Source organism: Balaenoptera musculus, chromosome 20, assembly GCF_009873245.2.
Source record: "Balaenoptera musculus isolate JJ_BM4_2016_0621 chromosome 20, mBalMus1.pri.v3, whole genome shotgun sequence".
In the NCBI taxonomy this organism is placed as follows: domain Eukaryota; kingdom Metazoa; phylum Chordata; class Mammalia; order Artiodactyla; family Balaenopteridae; genus Balaenoptera; species Balaenoptera musculus.
Window position 1 is genome coordinate 38217679 of NC_045804.1, and position 12267 is coordinate 38229945.

Sequence of the window (12267 nt, forward strand, 5' to 3'; positions counted from 1 at the left end):
AAACATTTATTTTTGGCTGCGTTGGGTCTTGTTGCTGCTTGCGGGCTTTCTCTAGTTGTGGCCAGTGGGGGCTGCTCTTCGTTGCGGTGGGCGGGCTTCTCTTGTTGCGGCGCACCGGCTCTAGGCACGTGGGCTCTGGAGCGCAGGCTCAGTAGTTGTGGTGCACGGGCTTAGTTGCTCCGCGGCATGTGGGACCTTCCCGGACCAAGGCTCGAACCCACGTCCCCTGCATTGGCAGGTGGATTCTTAACCACTGCGCCACCAGGGAAGCCCCCAGAAACTGGTTGGGACTTGGTAGAAGTTTATATTAGCTCTTCTCTATTCCACGCTCCTGGGAAACCACTGGGCGTTACCAGGTTGCTCCTTACTTTTATAGGGGAGCTGCTTGTCCCAGCAACGGCTTTGTTTTACTTCATTTCCTTGCTTATCTGTAGAAAAATTTCCTAGATTTTCAGTCTGTTTGGCAAGAAGCCCTCCATATAATGCCAGCGGCCGCATATTTATATACATTATATCCTCCAGATTTTACCTGGTTTGTGGCAACGGTTTCCCTCTAAATTCCACCTTTTCTTATCTTACACAATTTGCCCACTTTTATAAACGTGCACCATTACTGTCTAGAAGGGAAAATTGAAATTAACAGTTTCTATGGGAAATCAGAGCAACCCATAAATGCCTCAGCAGCACATGATCAAAAATCAATCAGGGGCTTCCCTGGTGGCGCAGTGGTTGGGAGTCTGCCTGCCAATGCAGGGGATATGGGTTCGGGCCCTGGTCTGGGAAGATCCCACATGCCGCGGAGCGGCTGGGCCCGTGAGCCACAGCTACCGAGCCTGCGCGTCTGGAGCCTGTGCTCCGCAACAAGAGAGGCCGCGGCCGTGAGAGGCCCGCGCACCGCGATGAAGAGTGGCCCCCGGTCGCCGCCAACTGGAGAGAGCCCTCGCACAGAAACGAAGACCCAACACAGCCAAAAATAAATAAATAAATAAATAAAATTAAAGCTTCATGGTCAAAGAAGCAAACAAAATAAAACATGTTTAAAAAAAAAAAAACAGCTAAAGCCACTAAAAAAAAAAAAAAAACAATCAGAAAAAACAAACTTGCGCTGGAGGCTACGGCTTCTACAGTATGAAGGCAAACTCTAGTAAGTCCGGTAGTCTCTGGATAAACGTGCAAAAATCAAATTGTATATAGTAAGAAAACACCTGGTGACAGATGTTCTTGGTAATTAAGAAAAATTTCCTGCAGAAATCCTGGCAAATGCCACTACTGGGATGTAACTTAGCACTTGGGAAGCCTAACACCTTTCCAATCTAAATGTTGGCGTTTATTAGCTAAAGGTCACGAAGGAAGGTACGTGACCTCCAAGGTGTGACGGGATATTTTGTAGTGATCCCCAGTGCAGAGCAAACATTTCAGATTTCTATAACATAAAGGCCCTATAATCTTTTCAAAGCTTAAGAACACGCTAGTCATTAAATAGAAGGCAAGTAGAAGGCATCTGTAAATTAGCGAATTATGCATATGCACACAAAAGATATTCAAATAATTTAAAATATGCAACCTATATGAACTAACTAGTACCCACAGGAAAAATAAAGCATGGATAATATCCTAATACACCCTGTGCTGCTCCTACCTCAAGCATGTCCAGACAAAAATTACACACTAAGCCATAAAAAATGTAAAGGCAAAATACAACACCAAAACAGTGCTAACTAACTGCCACTCAAGAAGGGGGTGAAGCAGCTTGCACAATGCACTGTATGGAAGTAAGTAACCTTGGTTACTGTTTCCAAGGACACTGGGCTCTTGGCTAGCAAGCGCTGAGGTGAAGCTGAATGCAGTGCTGACTCATTTTAATAAACCTGCATAAAGATAATCAATGCAACGGTATTCCACACTCCCCAGATCGTTATTGGTGGATCTAATAAAACATTTCCAGTACTAAACAGATACTGAAAGTAGTGAATACTCTTCATAGCAAAGGCTTTTTATTGATGTCTGCTGTGTTTTCCCCTGGCACCTCCCATGGAGTGACTTAAACCTATGATACTTGGTAAGGTCAGCAGTAATTACACTTACGAATTGTATCTGAGGCATTCTGGAATATATCTAGAAATGGAAGCCAATCTAGTTAACAGGTGAGCATACTTTCTAAAATGTCATCAGTATGGACCACTGTGACAGAATAATAGTCCACATAGCATTTCCAAAAAATGTCTCTGCAACGTAAATTCTGTCAAACTGGGAGACATTTCTTGTCGCAAAGGTAGATTTTGTTATCATGGTCTATCATGGAATGTATAAGACCAATGAGAAGGCTGCTTGAATTTTGGTGCCATGTTGAAACCCTAGGTGCTGCACAGGCTAAAGTGGAACCCAGAGGCCTCAGGCAAAACCTGCTAGAAACCAGCCCACTTTTGTTGTCACTAACACCCACTGGCTCTGTGGAGGGCAAAGGTAACAGTTCAGAGACAGCAGTCCCAGTCATTAGTAGCTGGAGATGGTATCATCTGGAGCAAATGAGAAAAACAGATTTACCTCATCAACAGTTCTCTGTGCCCTCTGGCGCGCAGCCAGGTAAAGCCGAAGCCTCATCAACAGCTCGGGAATGAAAACGTTGTCTACCTTTCTTGGAGCGGATGGAAGTAAAAGGTAGTAAGGTGGAACAAAACAATTTCCTCAAGTTTTGTCCTCAGGAGGGAAAATGATCTAATTAATTATGTAAAGCAGCAATTACACAGACGAAACCAACTGTTCCAGTTTACAAATAAAAACTAAGTCTAGGGCTTCCCGGGTGGCGCAGTGGTTGGGAGTCTGCCTGCTAATGCAGGGGACACGGGTTCGGGCCCTGGTCTGGGAGGATCCCACATGCCGCGGAGTGGCTGGGCCCGTGAGCCACAACTACTGAGCCTGCGCGTCTGGAGCCTGTGCTCCGCAACAAGAGAGGCCGCGATGGTGAGGGGGCCGCGCACCGCGATGAGGAGTGGCCCCTGCTTGCCGCAGCTAGAGAAAGCCCTCGCACAGAAACGAAGACCCAACACAGCCAAAAAAAAATAAAATAAATAAATAATAATTTGAAAAAAAAAAACAAAAAAAAACTAAGTCTAGGTCAGAGAGCTTAAGCCATACAAAGTGAAACACACAAGATTCAAAATCTCTTCACAAAGCAGGTAATTAACAATTGAGAGAAACGTGTGTCCTAGTTTGGCGGGTTCTTCCCAGGAATAACACAGTTTTTAACCACTTGGCTTCTTTCCCCCGGATTTTATGCATTCAGTTTAAGTGGCAAAGAAAATTCCCTATACCAGAGAGCATGAGCCTTTTCCTTCTAAAACTCAGTGCTGTTTTTGAACAATTTCCTGCCTTTACTTCTAAGTCACGTGCCTCTAACCACAAATACACACCTTACTTTTCTCCTCGCTAGACCAGGAGCTCCACCTTCTAACCCTGAATTAATTTCCCGGTCTCTCACAGATACTGCGGTATTGGTCCCTGTGCAGTCATTTCTGGAAGTTTGGCTAGAGGCCTCTGCAAAGAGATTTCATTCAGCTGGCTTTGCAAATCTCATCTGAAAAAAATATCACGTTCACAGTCTGTGTGTGAGGTAAAACAAGGCTTTCAGTGACGGCGCCTAAGGGCAACAATACTCACCCCGATACCCGAGATTCAGGCCTCTATCAAAATGAATGTTCTTCTCACTGCAAAGTTCCCAGGCATGTTTTGAGAAAGTTTTCTTAAAAGTTGACAGTCTTAGAAATGAACGAAAAGAGTAGAGAATTGGTTCGGTTGCGACAGTAAAGCTGGTAAATCTGCCCTCACCCACCTGCCACTGTCCAATGGAGAGAAGCAGCATTTTTTCTATAAAAAGAATATCAGTTTAATCACAATTTTCCCCTTTTTATTCATGTCAGATATTAACAAACTAAATACGGATAAATGCATTCTACTTCACAGAACAGTAGGTGTTCTAGATACACACAAAACACTGGCTCAAAACATCCTTCCAACTCCAGTTTTCTTCAAATGTCAATTCTTCACAGTTTCAATACTGCAGCAGCAAATATTCCTTAGATAAAGAAAATTGTGGTCCATGTTTTAAAACATCTTAAGAGAACTAGAGATAAGTTAGCAAACTTCCAGTGCAGTTTGGGTAGAGCAGTTTTACCCCGAATCCCAAAGACTGGCCGAGGGAACCTGGGGGCAAAGGTGGTCGGTGGGAAAGACTGGGAACTTCTGCAGCACCTCCTCCCGCGCCACCTCCTGAGGATTTCTTCCTCCCGTGCCACCTCCTGAGGATTTCTTCACGTAGACTGATGGCGGCGGGGGGAGCTCTGCAGCATTCGCATTCTGTTTATTGGTCCCTGTCACCCCAAGGGGTGTGATGGAAAACAAACAAACCCAGCCAGTACTTCCCAGAGGAGCTCTCAGGAGACTTCAGAGCAAATCAGGCAGGACGAGGCCGGGAGGTTTCGGTTCGACACAGTTGATCCAGAAGTTGGCACAGCTGGCATGATACTGGTGTCCCCCATAAGCCAGCTTGAAGCTGTCCGTGTCCGAGTTGAACGCCTGCCGGGAGGAAACAGACATGGGGGGCCAGTCAGGCTCCCTCCACACCTGGGCACTGCCCAGCAGCCGGCGCGGACCCCTCTCCAGCTCACAGGCTGAGGCCAAACTGGCGCACACACAAAAGCTGAGCAGGTGGCTACAGGAATTCAAGCGAGAAAGTTTTTCGCCGCTAATTAAAGGTATAAAAAAATCTTTACTGTTAAACCCAGTTTCAGCAAAAGGAGGCCAAATCGTTCCTAGAAAAGGCAGACAGAGGCTGTGCGGGTTGGCAGGGGTCCTGACAGCCACAGGACGAAAACAGCCACAGGCTGGGGATCATTTTGATCTCTCTGTGAAGAAAGCAGCCCTTCCCTGAGGCTGGCATTTGGCTATAACACGCCATCCCTTAAGTTTCTGAGGCTGATTACAGTCCTATCATGAAAGCAAATGAAAGATTAAAGACTCTTAGGGCCTAATGCCATTCGGAGCTGATAACCAAACTGACATCATTAAAAAGTCCAAATAGGTATAGGATTTGTAAAAAATAAAGATGTTAAACACAGCAGAATGATTTCCAGATGAATACTGCTTACCGGTAAGTTACAGTCAGCCAGCCCTAACCTCAATCACTTCCTGGGGTGTTTTGTAAAGCTCAGCAAGTAAACAAATAAATAAAGCTCTAAGACCCAAACAATTTGTTTTTGTCTGCTAACGGCCAAGTCCTGAAGCTCTCTGATCTCATTCTGTGTGTCACTACCACTTCGTCTTCCAGAAGCTGCTCCTTCTGTTACCCTGTTCATCCCAGAGAAAAATAACCGCAACACCAGAAGCCAACTATGAGCCACAAGCATGCACACGAGACGGAAGTGGACCCGCACGGACATGTTAGTTGACCGAATCAAACACTATGGGAACGAAAAGGACTCAGCAAAGGATCCATGATTGGAACAGCTCAGGATGGCAGTGGAATCATCGAATTTGCCTTCCACACTCAAAATTAAGATGGAGACGCTAAGATAACGCGTAACTGGTTCATACTTTTTTAGGATGTTCTTCTGCAGGCTTCTCTTCTTTCTGAAATAACGTTGAAACCATAAGGTCAACAAAATTCCCAGAACAGGGCCTCTGGCCTCCAAACGAGTCCTTACAGGTTTAACCTTTTCTCCTTGCCACCCCACTGTGCAGAGGGTAGGCAGGCACGTGCCAACAAGCCCGCTCCTTAGAAAGGCAGGAGCTGCCTCCACCCCTCGACAGCTACCCCCGCTGCCCCTTTGAAAGAACGTGTCTGCTTCTGTGGTCAGATTTCAGGGCTTGATAAACTCCCCGCCTCGGGTCACAGACCTTGCCGAGAAGGGCCAGATGGGGCTGCCTCCTGGGTCAGTCAGGGAAGCAGACCGTGCAGGGGAGGGGGAAGGCGGGTGACTTACCCGGCTCCTGGAGTCCACGTTTAAAAGGCACACCCCACAAGCAAGCTCCTGAGCGTTTTTAATCCCGGGCCGTAGCATACAAGAGGAAAAATCCAGTGAATTTTCATCAGGCTGTGAGGACAAGACAAACGGGTAAGAAGCCAGCAATTCCACACGCTGCTGGTTTCGCTCCCTGATCACACATCCCAGCAGGTCCAGCAGCAAATTCAGTCCACTCTCTACCACCACCAGTACAATTATTCCATTTCCCAGACGTTTTCCGAGTACCTGCCCTGCTGTGTTCTAGTTGCTAGGGACGTTAGGATGAGCACAAAGTGGTTCCTGTCCTCTGAGAGCTCAGTTTAGGGTCAGGGCGAGGTGGGTATCAGGCCACACTGTGCCACGAGATCCACACTAGGGGTAAGGACCGAGCGCCGGAGCACAAGGGGGAAGGGGTGGGGCACTTACCCGACTCAAGGGGAAAGGAGCGTGGTGGCAGAGAATGCTTCTGAGAACTTCGAAACACGGTGGCTGAGTCCTGATGGGTGTTTGCTAGGTGAAAGGGGTGGGGTAGGATGAGGTAGGGGAGGGAAGGGTATCTACTCTATGTAGAATAAGCAGCCTGGGCAAAGGCCTCTAAGCAAAAGATCAGGTATGAGAAGAAATCTAGGGAGCGGGGGCCAAGCTTACGGAAGGAGGGAGGAGATGAAACTGGAGCACGAAGGCCTTGAAAGGAATATGAGGGGTTGAGACTTTATCTTGGGAAGCCCTATGGTTGTAACTAGATGGTGACAGGATCATGTTTGTACTGTGGACAGACCCCTCTGGTTGCAATGCAGGCACTGAACTGGGGGTCTGGGCCTCTGTTACAAGGCTGCAGTAGCGAGCCGGGAGACAGGTCCTGAAGGTCAGAACTGAGGGAGCAACAGTGCGGAATGGAGAGAAATGGACACATGAAGAGCTATTAAGGCTGCAGAATCAACAGGCCTGGGGGATCTGTTAGATGTGTGAGGAGGGGAGGGGACTGGGCAACTGAGAGGATTCACCCTAACGGGGCGCGTGAGAGGAGAACCAGTTTGGGGATGGAGACTGGGGAGAAGAGTTCAATTTGGTACAAGCCGAGTCGAAGCTGCCTGTGGGACAGCTGAGTTCTGATGCTATACGAGCAGGCAGATGGATATACAGGCCTAGCACTCAAGAACGAGCAATCTGGATGTTATCGGCTAGGGAGAATAAATATATTAACAGCTAACAAGTCTTTACCTGTGCTAAGCAGTACACTAGGCTCTTTACATACATTATTTAATTTATTCCTTACCAAAAAATCTATGAAATAGGGAGTGTGTCGCCCAATGATGAAAAGCCCAATGATTGAAAGCTGTTAATTTCTTAAAAGTTAAAATGCACATCTATTGTATGAGCTTGCAATTCCTAGATATTTTTATCCAAGAGAAATGAAAACATGTTAACAAAAGTCTTGTACAAGAAGTGTTCATAGCAGCTCTATTCATATTAGCCAAAACTGGAAATAGCATGTATCTTTAAACAAGAAAATGGATTGAAAAAACCATAGTATATTAATACAGTGGAATATTACTCAGTAATAAAAGGGATCAGACTGATACACACAACACAGATGAATTTTTATGAAATGCTATGTAAAAGAAGCTGACACAAGAATATATACACTACATAATTTCATTTATATTAAGTTCTAGAACAGGCAAATCTATGGTGATGGAAATCTACAGAAAATGGATCACTGGTTGTTTTTGGAATCAGATCAGGGGACTGACTGGGAAGGGGCAGAAGGGAACTTTAGGGGGTGATGAAAACACTCCATATACCGATGGGGTGTGTACTACATGGTGTGTGCATTTGTCAAAACTGGTCCAACTATACATTTAAGATCTGGGCACTTCACTGTATGTACGTGATTCCTCAACTACGAAAAACACTTGAATAATAAAACAAGACAAAAACAGCCAAAAAAACCCAGAAAGACAAAGCAAAAAACCAGAATGGTAGAAAATATTTGCAAATGATGCAACCGACAAGGGCTTAATTTCCAAAATATACAAACAGCTCATATAACTCAACAGCAAAAAAACAACCCAATTGAAAAATGGGCAGAGGACCTAAATAGACATTTCTTCAAAGAAGACATACAGATGGCCAAGAGGCACATGAAAAGATGCTCAACGTCGCTAATTATTAGAGAAATGCACATCAAAACTACAATGAGGTACCACCTCACGCTGGTCAGAATGGCCATCATTAAAAAGTCTACAAGTAACAAATGCTGCAGAGGGTGTGGAGAAAAGGGAACCCTCCTACACTGTTGGTGGGAATGTAAGTTGGTGCAGTCACTATGGAAAACAGTATGGAGGTTCCTCAGAAAACTAAAAATAGAATTACCATAGGATCCAGCAATCCCACTCCTGGGCATATATTCAGACAAAACTATAATTCAAAAAAGATATACACGCACCCCTATGTTCACAGCAGCACTATTTACAATAGCCAAGACATGGAAACAACCTAAATGTCCATCAACAGATGAATGGGTAAAGATGTGGCACATATATACAATGGAATAGTACTCAGCTGTAAAAAAGAACGAAATAATGCCCTTTGCAGCAACATGGATGCAACTAGAGATTATCATACTAAGTGAATTAAGCCAGAAAGAGAAAGACAAATACCATATGATATCACTTATATGTGGAATCTAAAATATGACACAAATGAACCTATCTATGAAACAGAAACAGACTCACAGACATAGAGAACAGACTGGTGGCTGCACAGGGGGCAGGGGTTGGGGGAGGGATGGAGTGGGAGGCTGGGGTTAGCAGATGCAAACTAGTATATATAGGATGGATAAACAACAAGGCCCTACTGTATAGCACAGGGAACTATATTAATATCCTATGATAAACCATAATGGAAAAGAATGTAAAAAAAAGAATGTGTATTATGTATAACTGAATCACTTTGCTGTATAGCAGAAATTAACACAACACTGTAAATCAATTATACTTCAATTAAAACAATTAAGAAAAAAAGATTTTGGATTCTTAGTGTGTAAAAGTTACGTATACATGAACTAATTTATTTTTCTTATATATGCCCTAGAGCAGAGTTTCTCAAACTTGGCACCATTGACATTCTAAGCTGGATAATTGTAAGACGAGCTTAAAAGACCTGTAAGACATGTCCTCTGCATGTAGGATCCCTGGCTAATTTGGGGCAAAACTGCTCCCCTCCCCGACTATTAAGAACTGACTTTCCAAAGAGGAAGATGTATGTGTGCACGCATATAAATACATATATACACATAAACCCACACACGTATGTAAGTTGATTATAAATTTTACTGATATAAAGAATGTGTAGCACACAATTTACAAATAATAAAATATACCATCATCTTTATTGTAAATCCCACATAGTATCTTGTTCTCACAAAATGCTTTCTTGGATTTTTGCCCAACTCTTAGATCAACAACCTTTGCCTGCTTTCCTGAAAGAGTGTTAGTTCTGATGCGAAGGCTGATGTTTTCATGTGAAGGACTAGGGCTAGAGTGAAATGACTCAGACGTACTTCAGAACTTCACTTGTCTGTCAAATACATGAGTGACTTCTTTGCTGAATCAGATAATAGTTCTTGAATACTGGAGAATCTTTCCTCAACTTTTGGTTCTACTCACAACATAATGGCTACAGACACAGCATACTTTTAAGTTTAATCTACATTATTAACATTTTCTCTATCACCTGAAGTCTAGACAATCAACAAAACAAGTCAAGCCCTGATTTGAAGCATTTGCTGATTTCCATGGTATAAATGCTCCCCCTATGGTCAATTTCGAGCTACCAATGTGATGTCACTGAACATGGGGATGGGAAGAGATGCATGCAGCACCGCCATATAGTATGTCTACATATGGATACAATGGACTAGGGTGACCACCTTCCTGGTCTGTGCCAGACTGTTGCCATTTTAGCTCTGAGGACACCCCTCGGTTCTGAGCAAACCGGGACAGCTGGTTGTCCTATGACAGACATCAATAACCTCAAACACTAAGGACAAAGCAGGTGGGAAAGGAAGTGAAGATGGAAGGGAGTTGATAGGAACAAAGTAAAAGGGTCCATTGTCCTGTCTTGAGAACCAAAAACAAGAGCAGAGCAAGTCAAGTGTGAGAAAGTTCTAGAGTTACCAAGCTGGGCTCAGAAAGATGTCTGAGTTTAAGATTGCCCAGGCTCTGCAGGGTGATGTGATAACACAGTCCAGTGTGATCATGCAGGGGGGTGGCTTAAGTGAAACAGAGACAAGGGGCTTGTAGTCCAGAGAGTCAAGGATCTGGGAGCCTGGCATGTTGGCTGGTTTTTCCTCATGAATACTGAGGTGACCAGGATGATGGCAAATTTGACAATAAAATAATAGCTACATGTTCTATAGTTACTTTAGGCTGAACCACTGAGGAGTTACTATACTGTCTTTGTATTTGCAAAACTGTATTATTCTTCCCCAGAAAAAAAAGGTTTCTCCCTAGAAAAATGTGTAGATTATATATGATATTTCCCCAATCATTTCTTTCTAATATGAAATAAGTATCTTTTTAAAAAATATTTATTTATGTATTTGGCTGCATTGGGTCTTAGTTGCAGCACTCAGGATCGTTGTTGCGGCATGCGAACTCTTAGTTGCAGCATGCATATGGGATCTAGTTCCCTCACCAGGGATTGAACCCGGGCCCCCTACATTGGGAGCGTGGAGCCTCAGCCACTGGACCACCAGGGAAGTCCCTCCCCATCCATTTCTAATTTGAAATAGTAAACCATGTGCTAGGTTCCATAAACCTCTCTTAAACCTGAGCTGAATCCATTTGGATCACACTTAAGGAAGGAAGGATACACAGTTCTCAGAGAAGAAAAAGGGAGGTGGAAGTTTCAACTGTGTGAACCTACATGGCCTTAGCCAAGCCAGAGAATAATTTTTTGTTTGTTTTTTAGTGTAATCACGGCCAATTTGGTCAAACCTAGAAGCAGGCGGAATTATCATCTGTCTGCTGTCCAATCCTGTCCTTTGTAAAATAGTAACAATTTCACTTGCCCTACCTCCCTCCCTCCTTCAATTAGTGTTAGGACTCTCACAGATACATAAAAAGGGCTCTGGAAAGGATAAAATACTCTAAATGATCATCACAATTATTCACTTTGACAAAATCTAACAAGCTTTTTGAAGAGGTTAAAAACATAGTAGCATGTCTATAATCTACATTATAGACATTTATCATGTTACTGAATGAGGACTATTTGAGAAATAATTAGAACCCGGGGAAACTCTCTGAATCTTGAAATCAAATCCAAGTTAATAAAAGCCCTTTTAATACCTGTTTACCAAAGGAATAAAAGAAGCCAATGAAAAGGTCATATCGTAATCTCCAGTGCAAATCATAAGGCTCTGCATAAATTACCCTGTAGTCATATTAATCTTTCAAATGATAAAATTAACCTTTATAAATACACATCTATTAGCAGGGAGATTATTGTAGTACACAGTGTGACACCAATCAAATGGCCCTAATTCTATAAGGAGCCATGCCCTCTACAGGCACCTTAAATTGCATATCACCTACTTTAACTGGCAAGTATGTCATGCATTTAGTAAAGATTAAAAACCCAGCTATATTAGACATGACCTGCATACACTGACAAGTCCCAGAGTCAGACTGGGATATATAATCCTGAATCTTTAGCCAGTAATAAACTACTAAAATGGCATCCAAGAAAATCATTATTAAGGAAGAAGAGTTTGGTAGTATTTTAGTGTTCTTTACCAGTAGACTTATTCTCCTCCTTCCAGACAAATGTCGGATGGGCCTTCCCTGTCCCTCTAAATTAGGCACAGTCGTGTAACTTGCCATGGTGTTAACAGACTGTGAGTATAAGTAATATGGTCACTTCTGGAAGGAAGCCAGACCAATGTGCTATTTGTCATGTTCCCTTGATAACTCCCATGGTGACCAACTATGTTCCACTCGGTGTTGGCTCTATCAACCCAGATCCCTGAGTAAGGAGGACATGGCATAGAGACCCTCCAACTTGAGATGGATCTGGAACAAGAGCTAGGAATAAAGCTCTGCTGTTTCACATTGCTAAGAACTGGGGCTGGGAGGTGTTGTTTGTTACCGCTGCAGAACTTAATTTGACTGATACAAAGAGTGATCTAGACACAGGTTCCACAAGCAATTCCACACCTTTGATTTTGGTTACAATGTAACCATTCTTGGTTACAATTTTT

The 12267-nt window shown here is 43.6% G+C and overlaps 1 protein-coding gene across 22 annotated transcripts in view; it reads right to left on the reverse strand.

Moving 5' to 3' along the window:
- Nucleotides 1-3114: 3114 nt before the first annotated feature.
- The window catches only part of SYNRG (synergin gamma), a 92981-nt gene continuing 83828 nt past the window's right edge, over nt 3115-12267 (reverse strand). For 9 of the 22 annotated variants that reach the window (XM_036836162.1, XM_036836161.1, XM_036836155.1 and 6 more), the window contains 4 exons: nt 6426-6509; nt 5979-6089; nt 5590-5625; nt 3115-4572 (listed from right to left, as the gene is read on the reverse strand). In XM_036836162.1, coding sequence (XP_036692057.1) covers nt 4441-4572; nt 5590-5625; nt 5979-6089; nt 6426-6509 — 363 coding nt within the window. In that variant the 3' untranslated portion in view covers nt 3115-4440. Of the gene's footprint in view, nt 4573-5589; nt 5626-5978; nt 6090-6425; nt 6510-12267 lie in introns of those variants that run through there. The other 13 variants (XM_036836175.1, XM_036836163.1, XM_036836157.1 and 10 more) reach the window with 8 other exon arrangements.